The sequence below is a fragment of the Limanda limanda genome, chromosome 21, assembly GCF_963576545.1.
Source record: "Limanda limanda chromosome 21, fLimLim1.1, whole genome shotgun sequence".
Lineage (NCBI taxonomy): Eukaryota > Metazoa > Chordata > Actinopteri > Pleuronectiformes > Pleuronectidae > Limanda > Limanda limanda.
Window position 1 is genome coordinate 14,942,109 of NC_083656.1, and position 13,284 is coordinate 14,955,392.

At 41.6% G+C, this 13,284-nt stretch overlaps 2 protein-coding genes across 2 annotated transcripts in view; both read right to left on the reverse strand.

Moving 5' to 3' along the window:
- Positions 1 to 2,047: 2,047 nt before the first annotated feature.
- On the reverse strand, positions 2,048 to 6,531 carry cbx7b (chromobox homolog 7b). The gene is made up of 6 exons (XM_061095579.1): positions 6,463 to 6,531; positions 4,547 to 4,590; positions 4,283 to 4,348; positions 3,681 to 3,747; positions 3,149 to 3,452; positions 2,048 to 2,253 (listed from the first exon to the last, which is right to left on the reverse strand). The coding sequence occupies exons 1-6, from the start codon at positions 6,529 to 6,531 to the stop codon at positions 2,048 to 2,050; spliced, it is 756 nt and encodes a 251-aa protein (XP_060951562.1).
- A 1,800-nt stretch (positions 6,532 to 8,331) lies between these two features.
- Positions 8,332 to 13,284, reverse strand: part of josd1 (Josephin domain containing 1) — a 5,918-nt gene continuing 965 nt past the window's right edge. The window contains exons 3-4 of the mRNA XM_061094681.1: positions 11,146 to 11,340; positions 8,332 to 10,114 (exon numbers count right to left, since the gene is read on the reverse strand). Coding sequence (XP_060950664.1) covers positions 10,015 to 10,114; positions 11,146 to 11,340 — 295 coding nt within the window. The 3' untranslated portion in view covers positions 8,332 to 10,014. The remainder of the gene's footprint in view (positions 10,115 to 11,145; positions 11,341 to 13,284) is intronic.

Here is a 13,284-nt window from a genome sequence, read left to right on the forward strand (position 1 = left end):
CTAAAAGCTCTACAGACAAAACAACAACTATGCTACGGAGCATCAGGCACTTTCATTCCCTGAAGCTTCGCTATCACACAGACGCAGCTCTGGGATCACGAGACGCTGACCCATCATGCTCGGTGTGGGATAAACAGCCTGTGGACCAATGAGAGGCCACGGTGGGAGATTCCACAGACATGACTCATCACATCAGCTCCTGTGTCCACTGGGCCGGACCTGCCAGCAGCGTTACAACGATATACTGGCCTCAGTGTTTTTGAATTCTCCATTTATTCAGGGATTTTCCTAGAAAGATATAAGTTTTGTATTATTCTTTTAGAAATTCCATTTCATTATGATCTGTTTTGTCAGCTTCTGTTTTCAGGCTGCAGAATGAATTTTGAATTTTTTTAGCTGGAAATAAAAAATAAATTCCCCTTTAATTTTGGAAACTCATATTGACAATCGGAAGCTCCATAAAATGTTTTGTCAGCTGCTGTTTTGAAGCTCATGAATGAACTTGCTTTCCTGAAGGTGTTAAATTAATATTCATAGTTTAATAAAATAGTTGTCTGTAATGTAACTATGTGTGATTGCTACTTCAACAGCTAACAGCACTGTTTTGGAGTTGACTTCTATTTTAGTCTGAATGAGGCTTATCAATACTTTGAGCCAAACACTGAATCTTTGATGTTTTTGGACATTGTATTGAATATTGTCACAACTGACGACAGGTGACTTTAGAAGGAAATACTGAAACTGATATTCACTTTATTAGGGTAAACTCTACAAACACGCCCTTACAATGTATTGGAATACACTGCAATTATATTATTTGATTATATTATCGAGTCTAGATATTATCAATCTACTTTTTGTACAAGACAGAGTGATCACTTTTATGGCGATTTGAATATTTTGCGATGAGGACCGAGGTGTACGGATAAACGACACCATCTTAGCACTGACAGAACTGGACGACTTCTATAAGAGGGGGTTTGTATATAGCTGTATCGGCCTGTGTTTGCGGGCTACAGACACAGGGCTGCATGTCCACCTCACTGTAGTTTAGAGTTTGTACAGAACCTTTGAGTCCAGCACTGAACTTTAGCGGCTTTGTTTACATACACAGAGGACTCTTCTTTTGTTTCCTCTCCTCACACCCTTAATAAAAGTATCTTCACTCTTTGTCTTTGTTGGGTACTCAGGGTCAGAGGGCACCTATATGTACTCAACTGTATAGTGAACTTAAGGGTAGGGTTGGAAATTTGTTATTGAAATATAGTCCGAATAGGCATCAATAAATATAATTGTCTGAAAAAAAGCCAGTGTCTGAGGCTCACAGGACTGAAGGACTTCAAGTGCAATACTATGGAGCTTGTTCGTCTGTCCAATTTTGTGCTGCTTTTGTGTTTTTATACTTTAAAACTTTTCGACAAGCTTTTGAAAGTTTATAGAAGAAAGCTCTGAATAGAGGCAAACTCTGAGAGCCCATTTTTCAAAATAAAAGTGTGGGATAATACGAACATGTCGTGCTTAAGGTCCTTGCTGGGAACTGCTTTAAAGGCATCATGTTGGCTTTTTAACCACTAGCATGCAGGTGTGTGATGCAGGTTCCTGCCTGTGGTTTGAAGCTATTCCTCAGATTTTCAGGTGTCACCAATCCTGCAAAAAATAAGGAGCAGTGCGATGGTGAAACTGGACTGACTCCTGCTAATTGACTGACTCCTCAAGTGTGCTTTTCCAAAATCTACGTATGGGTCCAGATCTGGCTCACATTTAGTCCTCCGGTGCCTGTTTTTCTTTTCGTTGGACATTAACAGGCCAAAACAACAGAAGTATCCATCTTTTTAGTGTAGTGATACAATGTTGCCTCTTCTGCTTACACCCAGGTGACTCTGTGCATGTAAACGTACCACTCACCAGACTCAGCTGGCAATGGGGGGGAGCGAGAGGCTGCAGAGAGGGAATAAAAACACCAACTTGGTTCCTCAACCAGTTACACACTGTGATTAGAGCCAGTGCCTCCCACAGTGCCCACCCTGACAAGCCACTTCGTCACATTTCAGACCTCCAGGCTACAGTGTCTGAAGAAGCCTGTGGCGACCCTCGACTCGCGGAAAGTCACTGTGAGGGAGTTGAGGGTGACGTCCGTGACCGTCACCTCTCCCGGTCTGTTGACGGGCCTCCAGAGGGGGTCCGGCTTCTCAGAAACAGCGATGACCTCGTCCGGTGCGATGTCGGAGCTCCAGCGGTCCTTCCTCTCTTGTCCTGAGTGAGGAGAGGGGACATGGAGAGAGAAAGAAAGGGCAGAGATAGAGTCATGAAGCGTATAGAACACGTGTAGTGTTATTGAGTTCACCCCTTGCAGTTGTTATAAACGGACAAAGGGAAGATGCCCCATGTCCCATTCTGCACCCGACATTATTACTTTGAGAAGAGATGTCTCAAAAACACTGTTTACCCCTGAAACTCCTTAAGTGTTTTTTGGACTCAAACACTTCACCCACCCCTCCATCGGTGTAGTGGTGAGTAGATAATGAAATGAATTGTCATTTTTCTGTGAACTATCCCTTTAAGGCTACGTTTCTCTGACCTGCCCTCTTCGGTATCAACCAGGCAACAATAGGGTTTAAAAGCTTCAAAATTGTTTGATATTGAGTTTAAAACATCCTCACGTGTGTTCGTTTATTTGAATTAGTACATGTGTAATAAAACGTGGTACTGTAAGTAACCTTTGTTTCCATAAATAGTCATGAGAGGGGTGCCATTTCTTCACTGGAGCAACTGCCCCCCAAAATGTCTGTGCACGGCCCTGAACCTGAATGTGATTAATTGTAAATAACTGTCAACTTAAAAACTGAAACTAATACTGAACAAAAAATCCGGTGGAATCATAACTTACCATTTCAGTGTCAGTGGTTAGTCCTTACAGTGCAACAGAACACTTTTTATAGACTTTACAGCACATGTTGCCTCATTTCGTTGCACATCCAGACTATATTGTATTCAGTTTATATTTCAACGCCTGCATCGTTCTTCTCTTTAATCAGCTCAGGATGCAGTTAAAGACTTTGGTTGCGTGCCCAGTGAAATAGGAGGTTCTCAAAGAAACTGGGTCGTGATGGGGATGAGAGCCCATTGGCTGACCGACTGACACACTTACCATGAAGAATGCTTTCTGTCGTCTCCCTCTGAGCCGCCTCCTCTTCCCTATCCTCCTCATCTTCTGCATCCTCCTCCTCCTCCTCGTCTTCTTCTCCCAGGCCTTCCCAGTCCTCTTGTGTTGGACTCGGAGGGTTGGAGTCCAAGCTCCTGAACTCAGAACTCCCGGGTTTGTGTCTGCAGGCACCGTACGGATCGTCCACATCCTCCGGGACCAGCGAGCGCGTCAGCGAGAGACGCAGGCGAGGCAGAGCTTTCTCAGGGATCTTGTGAGCGCTGCGGAGGTCCATGGCGTAGATGGTGTTCTGAGTCAAAAACGGAGAGAGGGGGAAACGAATGAGACATTGTTCCAATAACTGTGTGAAAGCAAACTGAAGTGGAGGGTCGGTTGAGTCAAAGGTCAAACACCGATCAGTTTCCAGAAGGGACAAAGAGAATGGAAAAGAAATTGTACACTCAAGTATGAACACCAGTGAAGTTGTGCGAGTAAGAATAACTCTCAACCTTTTTTTTATTAAACTCCAAAACGTTACCTGCAGATCGAGTCTTTTGGCCTTTGATCCTTTCCTCCTGTGACCCAGAGCTCTGTCTCTCTGCTCTCTAGAAAAACCAAGCACATTAGGGTTAGGGTTAATTATAAATAAATAATTGGTCAATATATCGGTGTCAACATTTTTTCACTCCTTTATATCTGTATCGGTCAGGCTCTAGTTTTTTCATCAGTAGTTAGTCCACTTGAATCATTTCCCTGCTTGTTTTCATCAAAGACTCACTATGACACTTTCTGTTTGCAGAGATGTATTGAGAATTAGAAACAGTACCTGTGTGTCTTGCACTCTAGCTGCACTCTATTCTGCTGCACTTACAAATGCAGCCAAATGTGAATATGATCACATTTGGAGATGATTTGGCATCAAAACTGGAGCATTTAGGATTTTTACGGGTTTTTCAATATCCAATTACAATCCAAGCAGCAAGGACAGAGGCTTACACCAGCTAGAGAGAGGTCTCGGTCTGCTGAGTCGTGATCTCTTCATCATGAGTATAATGGGAGAAGAAACTTGACTTATTCCTGCTCCACTTTGTGTCAAACCCTTCCTGCTTTTCATCTGGCACATGATGAGTGGAGCCTTACTTCTCTTCATAGGCCTGCACCAAGCGCTGGTCCAGAATATGTTCCTCAGGTTCCCATGTACTGTATCTGCACGACAAGAAAGCATGTTCAAGCTTCTGTGAATCTATGCTGTAATGTTGCTTTAATGTATCTATTTTGGATATGACAAAGGTAATTCCTGTGCATGCTCAGAATCTAGTGCATATGTCAATCTGAAAGGGATGCACCTTTATATTATAAATAATCCGTATAATCCATTCATCTCAGTAAAGTGTACACACTTACTTTGGAGGCCATCCTTTCCACTTCAACAGATACTCCACATTCCCCTGTGAGGAGACATTCAGTGTAAGAGCAGCATTGATATCAACTAGAGAGCACACTGTGGCTTGTCCCACACACATTTAAATTAAAAACCATTTAAATGGGTTTAATGTGGCTTCGACCTGGTGGCCAAATGTTGAAGGAGTATTTACTGCAGGTCATTCCCCCGACCATCCGTTTCATGTCTCTACTTCAAACAGAGACATAAAAACAATGAAATGTGAAATATCCGGATACTGGAGGTGCTTCAGCCACACGTCTCGAGTATGAGACAATATTTTGCACATTTATTCAGATTAGGGCGTTCAACATAGACTCTTTGGTAGATAACTTGTCATCTGCAGAATTGGAAGATAGAGTGTGAACAGTATTACAGAGGGTAAGCACAATAAGTGCACCAACCTTTCCAATAAACAAATGTTGTTGCTTATAATTATTACCAGTAGTGACATCTGTAGAGGCATGAGTATTACCAGTAGCTATATCTGCATTCTTTATCAATATGGCACAGCCTAGACATTGAGAGACAACCCATTGCGTGAGTACTTTTACTTTTAATACTTAAAGTAAATTTAAAAGTAAGTACTTTTTACTTTTACCTAGGTAGGATTGTTGATGTAGTACCTTTACTTTTACTTAAGTATATATTTTCCTGGGTACTTTTACTTAAGTACTAAACTTCAGTACTTCCTCCACCACTGCTCTTTATTGAAACATGTAAGTGTCCAAACGTGCAAGATGGCAGTTTTTGATTTCAGGATATTTTGGCTTCATTTGTGGATAGTGGGAGGAAGTGGAGACGAGTCGTGCATCTTTAGTCTATGGTTGTTAGGCTCAAAAAGTCCAATTCTGTGAGCCCCAAACTGTTGCCACACTGAGTCAGGGCTGATGCATCTTGTGTCAACACAGAATCACACAAAAAACAAACACTCAAATTGATGTCAAGTCCAAGATATTACAATAGGATGAAGGACAAATCAGACGCATGGCAGACATTGATAGATTTTTCTGTTTTTGTGAAGGTAGGTACAAACAACAATTGACAGATATGTAAATAACCGTTAGATGTGACATGTACTGTACTGTATGTATTCCAGATACCCGCCAAGCCTTTAACAGTAAGTCTTCCTCTGTGACTCATTCAGTAATAACTACCAGCTATTCTAAGCAGGTGAGGTCACCACTTTTCCCGACTTCATCTTACTCACCCAGTTCCACACATAAAGTAAACAGGGCACGTATGCAATGTATATGGGGGAAGAGTTAAAGCATAAATGACAGCACTGCATTTGCTTGCTCTCTTAACCTAAATACCCACAATTCCAAGAGCTAACAGCGTAAATAATGGAACTCATGGTGCATGTAAATATTCATATAGGATAGTTACTAGTCCTTAAGACATGAACAATGCATTTCATAGCATCACTGGCAATATTCAACTCATCCCAGTGTCCTCAAGGAAGGTTTAGGTTTGGTGAAGCTAGGGCGCCCAACTGTTTCAGGTTTTATGGTTTCCACATAGTTTTTCATAGACCACTATACAAAGATCTTTGTAATTTCAAAAATTCCCTTGAGGCGATAAAGTAAGTGGGGAAAAGGTCTGGATCCTGCCCCTGATCCTGAACCACATCTCTCCACCAGGTTCGGTAGTTTTTGGTTCTGTTGGAACCCAAACAGTGAACAGGCCCAGAACGAGGTGGATCCTGCTCCATCCAGTGTGCAGGCTGTAGTACACTGACAACACACGCACGTTGCTTTAAAGGGACACCCCCCTCTACCCCGCCCCCCTGCACACATGCAGTTAGACAACCACAGGTTCCATCCAACCCAGCCTCTCCTCCCCCCGGTGTCCCGGGGTGACAGGGGGCAGCCCTCACCTTTCTCACCCTCTTCTTTAAGATCAATTCCACGGCGAACACTTGCTCTCCGATCGCTGACAGCTCCATCACTGAGCTCCTCCGGGTCTCCTCCGGGTCTCCTCCTCCGTCAGGGCACCGTCCTCCTCCGGCACTAAACGGGCTGTGAAGCCGCTTCCCCCGGGCTTAGTGCTCTGCCTCCCGGTTGCTCTTCCTCAGACGAGTCGTTGTTCTGTCAGTTCAAGCAGAGCCACTTTCACGTTCTCTCTCTCTCTCTCTCTCTCTGTGTGTGTGAGAGTGTGTGTGTGAGTCCAGTGACTTTACAAAATCTGCGACACATCTGCACACCGCTTCGGCGCGTGCCCGTGCTCCCAGAGCGCGCCCCGCGCGCCACCAGTCGCCTCGTGCCCCTCATTCTTCTCTCAATGTGCGGATGAGTAACACACGAGAGGCGCTGATAGTAAAGCTTAACATTTAAAATTAAGGTTTCGATTTAACGTTCAACTTTTAGATTTAAGAAAAACAAAGAAAAACTACGTTCTGCTTATCAAATTTGATTTCTATCTTATTTTTTTGCTTTTTTTGTGTGAAAATTGAATGGTTTTAAGAATTCATCAGTGAAAAAAATCTGAAAATCACTGGTTTAATATTTACTACTTGATAATCACACTTCATGTTAATTCTTAATTTAACAGGCAACTAAATTAACGTCAGCTTTCAAATAAATGCAGTTTTAGTAAAGTCATTCATGCACCTCTCAAATGGAAGGAAACTGGGGTAGAAGTATGCAGAAGCTAAAGAGGAAAAACTTGAGTAATCACATAAAAATAGTCTAAAATATATATGTTACATCTGATCAAATCATCCCAAATCAGGCTGAGAAGGACAGTCTCATAATGAGCATTTCCAAGCAGTAACACACACAAACACACACTGTAGCTTATACATAAAGTGCCATTATAAGCATTTTATTTCTATGCAAAAAAAAGTGACAATCAAGATTCCTTAAGCAGGAACAGCTGAATGGATTGTCGTGCCAAAAAAACAAATAAACAGTTGAATGCAGTTGTGAGACACTAGTTATGATGTGAATGGGTCCAAGTATCTCAGCCCCACTGATGTTTCACTTGAACTTATTATGATATTGAAGGTCCACACGCTGGGCTGGGATTGTATATAAGACCTGCACCATTGAAAATCATGTGATATTATTGTTGTTTTTCTTTTTAAATGAAATTATTCAGTTTCAAATGTTTGTAAATACAATAAAGTCCTTGGCTGCACAAGTGAAAAAAACCCTTACAGACGAGTTCATCTGTGTTTCAGCTGAGCAACAGTTGTTCCTCCTCTAAATTTGGGATAAACTGGTGCTTTGGAATAAATCTCTTGAAATGGCATGGAACTGCACAGCCCCTGTCACTCTCTCAGAGAAACACACATATACATATATTTGTTTTTCTAATGTAAACAAGTTAAGGCCAATATCGTCATTAACAGACAATACTCGTATAAACATCTTCAACTGATAGATCTGAACGCTACTACAGCAGACTTTAAGGCCCATTTCACGATGACCAACCACAAACACACATCCGGTAAGACGTGTGGTCACTTCACTTACAGTTTCCTTTTCACGTTACTTTCTGTTTCTAGATTACCTGCTACTCAGGCACGTTACGCTACAATCCACTGTTTCTCAAACTGACAACTTCCCTTCACAGAAACAACCGGTAAAAAGCCCTCTTCAGACTGATCCCCTTACACATTACAGATCACCGCTTACTGTAGTGACGACGTCCTGTCGAAGCAGAGTTTGGCAGGTTTGACAAGAGATGATTGAGAGGAAGAGGAGGAGGAGGAGGAGGAGGAGGAGGAGGAGGAGGAGGAGGAGGAGGAGGAGGAGGAGGAGGAGGAGAACTGCAATGGCTCAGCACTTGTGCTACAGAGGGCTGCGGCGGTGGAGATCATTTGAAAATGAAAAAATGAAGAAACAGGAACAGAATGACGTTTTCTGTGTTGTGTCCTCGTGTGGTTGTCTGTTTTGTAATTATGCAAGAGAAGCAAAAACAATATTTCTTTAAACCTATATGATATCTTTGTAAATAATGTGCTGAAACTCTAAGGACAAACTAGTCCTCATCAGCAGATTTCTAGTTTCTGAGTTACCATAGAAGTAGGGGTGCAACTGAAATTTATTTTGATTATCAATGAATCTGCGGTTTATTTTTTTGATTGTTTTCTTTTACAGTCGATAAAAAGTCAGAACATTTTCCAGAGCTGGTATTTGTATATTCATTGTTTGCATTGTTCAAGTTAGTGTCCAAACAACAAGATACATGCTTTTGTCATTAATGACTCAGCAATCCTGCAAAAATTCACCTGAAAAAAGTCAGAATCTGAATTTATGTTTAGAAAATGATTTAAATGTTGATTTTAAAGAATGTTGCACGTTCTTTACTGCTTACGAGATTAGAGTTTGAGCGTGTACATTTCCATGACAACTGAGCCAACTAAATCTGCTGACAAGCACCGTTCAATTTGATCAAAGCTTCACATCAAGCGAGTAAGAGGCCCTTAAACCTGAACTGTAGACTTTGATCAGTTAAATTCTATTAATAATTTAGATGTCCTGTTTCTTTATCGGCCTTACTTGATTGTTACAGCAAAACTCCACTAAAGGATGATTATTATTAGAATGACTTCTTTGATGACAAGCAGACTTCTTTACTTTGTAGTGACCATTTGAAAGTGAAAACCGTAAAAAAAAGAGCAAGGAAGGAAACGGAGGTTAAGGATCCACTAGAGGGAGTGCATGGCCTGCGTGTTGCATTGCTTTGTTGCCATTATAAAACGGTTGTGTCAGCACAGCCTCTGCACAGTGAAGGCTCAGTCTGAACCAGAAGTGTTTGAAAAATGGATGAAATACGAAGTTGGCAACGTGATACACCACTGACTTTGTCCTGTGATGTGAACAAAGTGACATAGAGGAGAAGTAAGATGGCGTGGCACTGAGGTAAGGGAGGGCACGCTTCGGTGAAAGTGAAGGATGGAGGAAACGGACAGCGACAGATTCACCACGTACAGGGAGAGACAGGAACACGGAAAAACACACGGGTGAGGATCACGGGTGAGGATCACCGATGGAGACAAGCAGAGAAACGCAGCTTGTTTTCAGAAAGTCAGAATTCCCACGACTTTGGAAACTTTGGAACTTGAACAGTAAAAAAAAACAACAGCTCAAAAACAAACATTGAAAAATAGTCAATATATATAAAAAAACACAAGAGTAGCAGAAACAGAATAATAACTTCTCACAAGTCTTGACTGTGCTGTGAGAAGTGGACTGTGATTCTTTGATTCTCCCTGTAAAGTGTTTCCTTCACTGCTTTGCATCTTATCAGATAAGAGTCCAGCAAAGGCCGTGTAAACAAAACCCAAATAAAAAAAGGGGGAAAAATACATCTTTAAGTGTGCATCCATTTGTGTTTGGCTGTGCACGACTCAACTTTCTCTCCCGTTCATTCTGAAATTGGCTGTTGGCCCAGTTGGAGCTGTGATTGGCCGGTTAACCCCTCAGCCTTCAGACCGCCACGTTTGCCGCGCCTCCACTTCCTCTGAAACGACCAATAGGAGTTCACAGTTCTTCCCTCGCAGCTGCTGGCGCAAAAACTTCCTAGGTTGTGGTGAAATGAAAAGCAAACAGGAAAGCCACAGTTATGCTACATTAATCAAAAAGCCAAAAGAGACAAAACAAATAGTCGTTTAAAATGAGCAGACCTAACCTTCCATTGATTGTTTTCTTTTGGCCACTTGAGGTCAGTGGAACAAGTTGTAAACAGGATACACACAAACTACACACAACGCTACACAACACTGACACACTGTCACGAGGGAGACTAGAGGTCAGAGTTGGGGGTGTTTAGATAACGTCTATACAATAGCTTCATATTGAATGTAGCCTTGTTGCAACATTCATGATTTCAGTCTTAATTTCAAGGTTCAACAACATTTTATACCAGTTTTGGAGCATTTTAAACTACAACAGGCAGCAAACTTGGCTTTAGGGCCCCAACGATTCTTGTTAGAGAAACAACTAAACCACTATTACCACCACAAAAATGTGTGATCCTTTCAGTTCTTACGTAAAGTCTTTTGGTCATGTTCTACATGTGTGCGTCGGATAGACTACACAGAAACTACACCCAATATCCTGAAATGAAATGAAATATTACAAAATATATGAAATAGAAAAACGTCTTAGGCCTGAAGCTAAACTCAAACTTAATTAACGCATTTCATTTAGTACTGCAAGTACAACAACTGGCCATTAGGGGGTACTGCAGCCTCCTACGCACCCCTTCTTACAGCATCCCTGACAGAGTTTTTGAAAATCTGCACATTAGAATTAGTTTTAAGATGTAGTTTGCATGTGGACGAGAGGCCAAAACGCTGAGGAGAAAGTTTGTTGTGCAAAATGTCCATACGAGTTTGGACAGGGCCTGAGTTCAGTTCCACATAATGGATCATTCCCAGCCATTTCAGTCTTGTTTCCCTTAAATGTTCCTGTTGCAGCACGATATCATCGTAACTGCTTTTCTTTTCTGTGCCATTGGAGCTTTGAAACTTGTATTCTAGGCTCTATGACCACTCAAGAGTAAGACCATAACAGACATAGCCGTCGTGGTGCACACACATCCCTCTAACCTGAGCTCTTCCTGGTTGCCAATGGGTTGAGGGCTACGCAGCTTGGAGTCCAGGTTGTAGTAGACTCCTCCCACCTCTCTGACTCCTATCCAGTGCTGGCGTTTGAGCGGCAGCCGCAGGGGCCCCCAGCGCAGGTTGGACGGCACATTCAGAATGAAGCCGGTCACATTGGAGAGCTCGATGCTGCCAACATCCCTGGAGGAAGAAAGGCAACATTTACTTTTTTTATAGACTTCGCTATAGTTTTAAATGTATTTAAATGTGTTCCAGTAGTAAATCGGTACTAAAATGCCAAATCCTACTTATTGCTGATCTTTTTCTCTTGCACACTTTGTTTAAGGTTAGTTATAAACTCCACAGCCAGCCTCTAATTTCTGTGTGACATAAACTGACTTGAGACAGTTCTCATCAGGGATCAGATTCCCCAGATCCCATTTAGCTGCTCGCAGATATAAAGTTTGCCTTTCACAAATGAAAAACGCAGAAGGAGATTGTCAGGGTCAGACGTGTTCACAACAGGAAAATGCCCAGAACATTCAGGCGAGGTGCAACACACGCAGAGGGGAAGGACATGAGGTATGAATTCTGCTGCAGAAAGCACAAGGATTTTGTGACAACACATTGTTTTGCATTTTCATCCCAAGATTTATGTATTCAGTCGTTGTTTGCGTGTTAGAAACAAGAATTTTCCGGACATTTTATTGCTGCATTCTAAATTATTAGGGGGGCTGACGGAAGAAGTTTCAGAAGGTGTTCGGGGTAACTGACTCAGACATCAAGTTCTCACATCCAGACCCTTTGGTAATCTTCAGGAAAATTTCTGTACGCAGCTAAGGTGTATGTTACACTAGGTTTAGAAAATAACAGTTTTTTTCCTTTTACCCCATTGCAGGAAATCTTAAGTATGTCTCATAGAGATTCATTGCACTCTGAGACTTCAGGGGTGATCTTTAAGTTGTGGAGTTCTTTTGTTGGAATCTTTAAACCCATTTAAACTACTGAACACTTACAAACTATCAAGGCAAGAGCCTTGATCAGATACTACCGCAGGGGTTACCATTGTATTGAATTGTCTTCAGCTTGTTTTTGTCACAAGCTTAAGAGTAGCTTTGTTTTTGTTCCTGTTTTTGTCAAGACAAGGAAACAGTTTTTTTCTGATAACATTAATGCTATACTGATAAAAACAAGTCCGTGGCTTGTAAACAGTAACGCAAGACTGATATGGGGGAAGCACGAATGCTGATAAAACAGTCTCAGACTTTGTCTATTGATGGAACTGTTTCTATGATTAGGTTGCTGGGGTGTCAAAGAGAACACAGGAAGATTCTTTATAATGTTTACCTTATGTTTACAGACTAGGACGTAAACTGTTTGTATTTTAGTCATGTGCAGGGTCATCATTATAGTTTGGGAGTTAACTAGAATGGTACTACGTGCTGGAATACGCATTATTTAACTTGAGCCGAACCATTATGGCTGATGACTATTAGGGAAAAAACAGTTTGGCAATGATCCCTAAAGGCTCATTTATGCTTAACATCAAACAAAAAGGAGCAGTATCACCGAAAATTGTAGAGGGCAGTGTAGCCAATAGTTCAAGCGAAACGCTCATTGGAAAGGAGGAAGACGTTTCAACAATGGCAGAACTTTTTGAGGAGAAGAGTAGAACCAACGTTGTTTATAACGTGGCAGCTTTGGCCTCTTTCTTAAGAGTTGCATTATCACAACCTACTCTGGCAGCAATGAACCTGAAGATGTTCTCAACAAACCGATATGACAAAGAATTGCTATCGATGCTTGAAATTTTATAGGTTAAACCTTAACTTCATTGTAAATAACTATGAATGAAAAGAAAACACAAATACAACCAAATAAGTAGATCTTGAATTAAGAAAATAATAGTTTTCCTTAACATAGAGTATTCTCTCTATTGTTTGTTCTGTAAAATAAAGCTTTCATGTCGGTGCATACCGGCAAACATAAATGTCAATACGTCATCGCAAGACGAGTATTGACAGATTTTTGATCGGGCATTACACTACATTGTTGCAGCACTTCTTCATCCTCTGTCTGAAATGATCAATTTGAGCTCTTTGCCCAGTTCTGATCAGTCTGCTCTGATTGGTCAGATGACACATT

Bases quoted from the DNA above. Each gene is read 5' to 3' on its own strand.
- cbx7b (XM_061095579.1), bottom strand. From the start codon at position 6,531: ATGGAGCTGTCAGCGATCGGAGAGCAAGTGTTCGCCGTGGAATTGATC. The intron at 4,591-6,462 runs GTGAGGGCTGCC...GTCTCCTCACAG, and splicing joins TAAAGAAGAGGGTGAGAAAG to GGGAATGTGGAGTATCTGTT. The intron at 4,349-4,546 runs GTAAGTGTGTAC...CTTGTCGTGCAG, and splicing joins TGGAAAGGATGGCCTCCAAA to ATACAGTACATGGGAACCTG.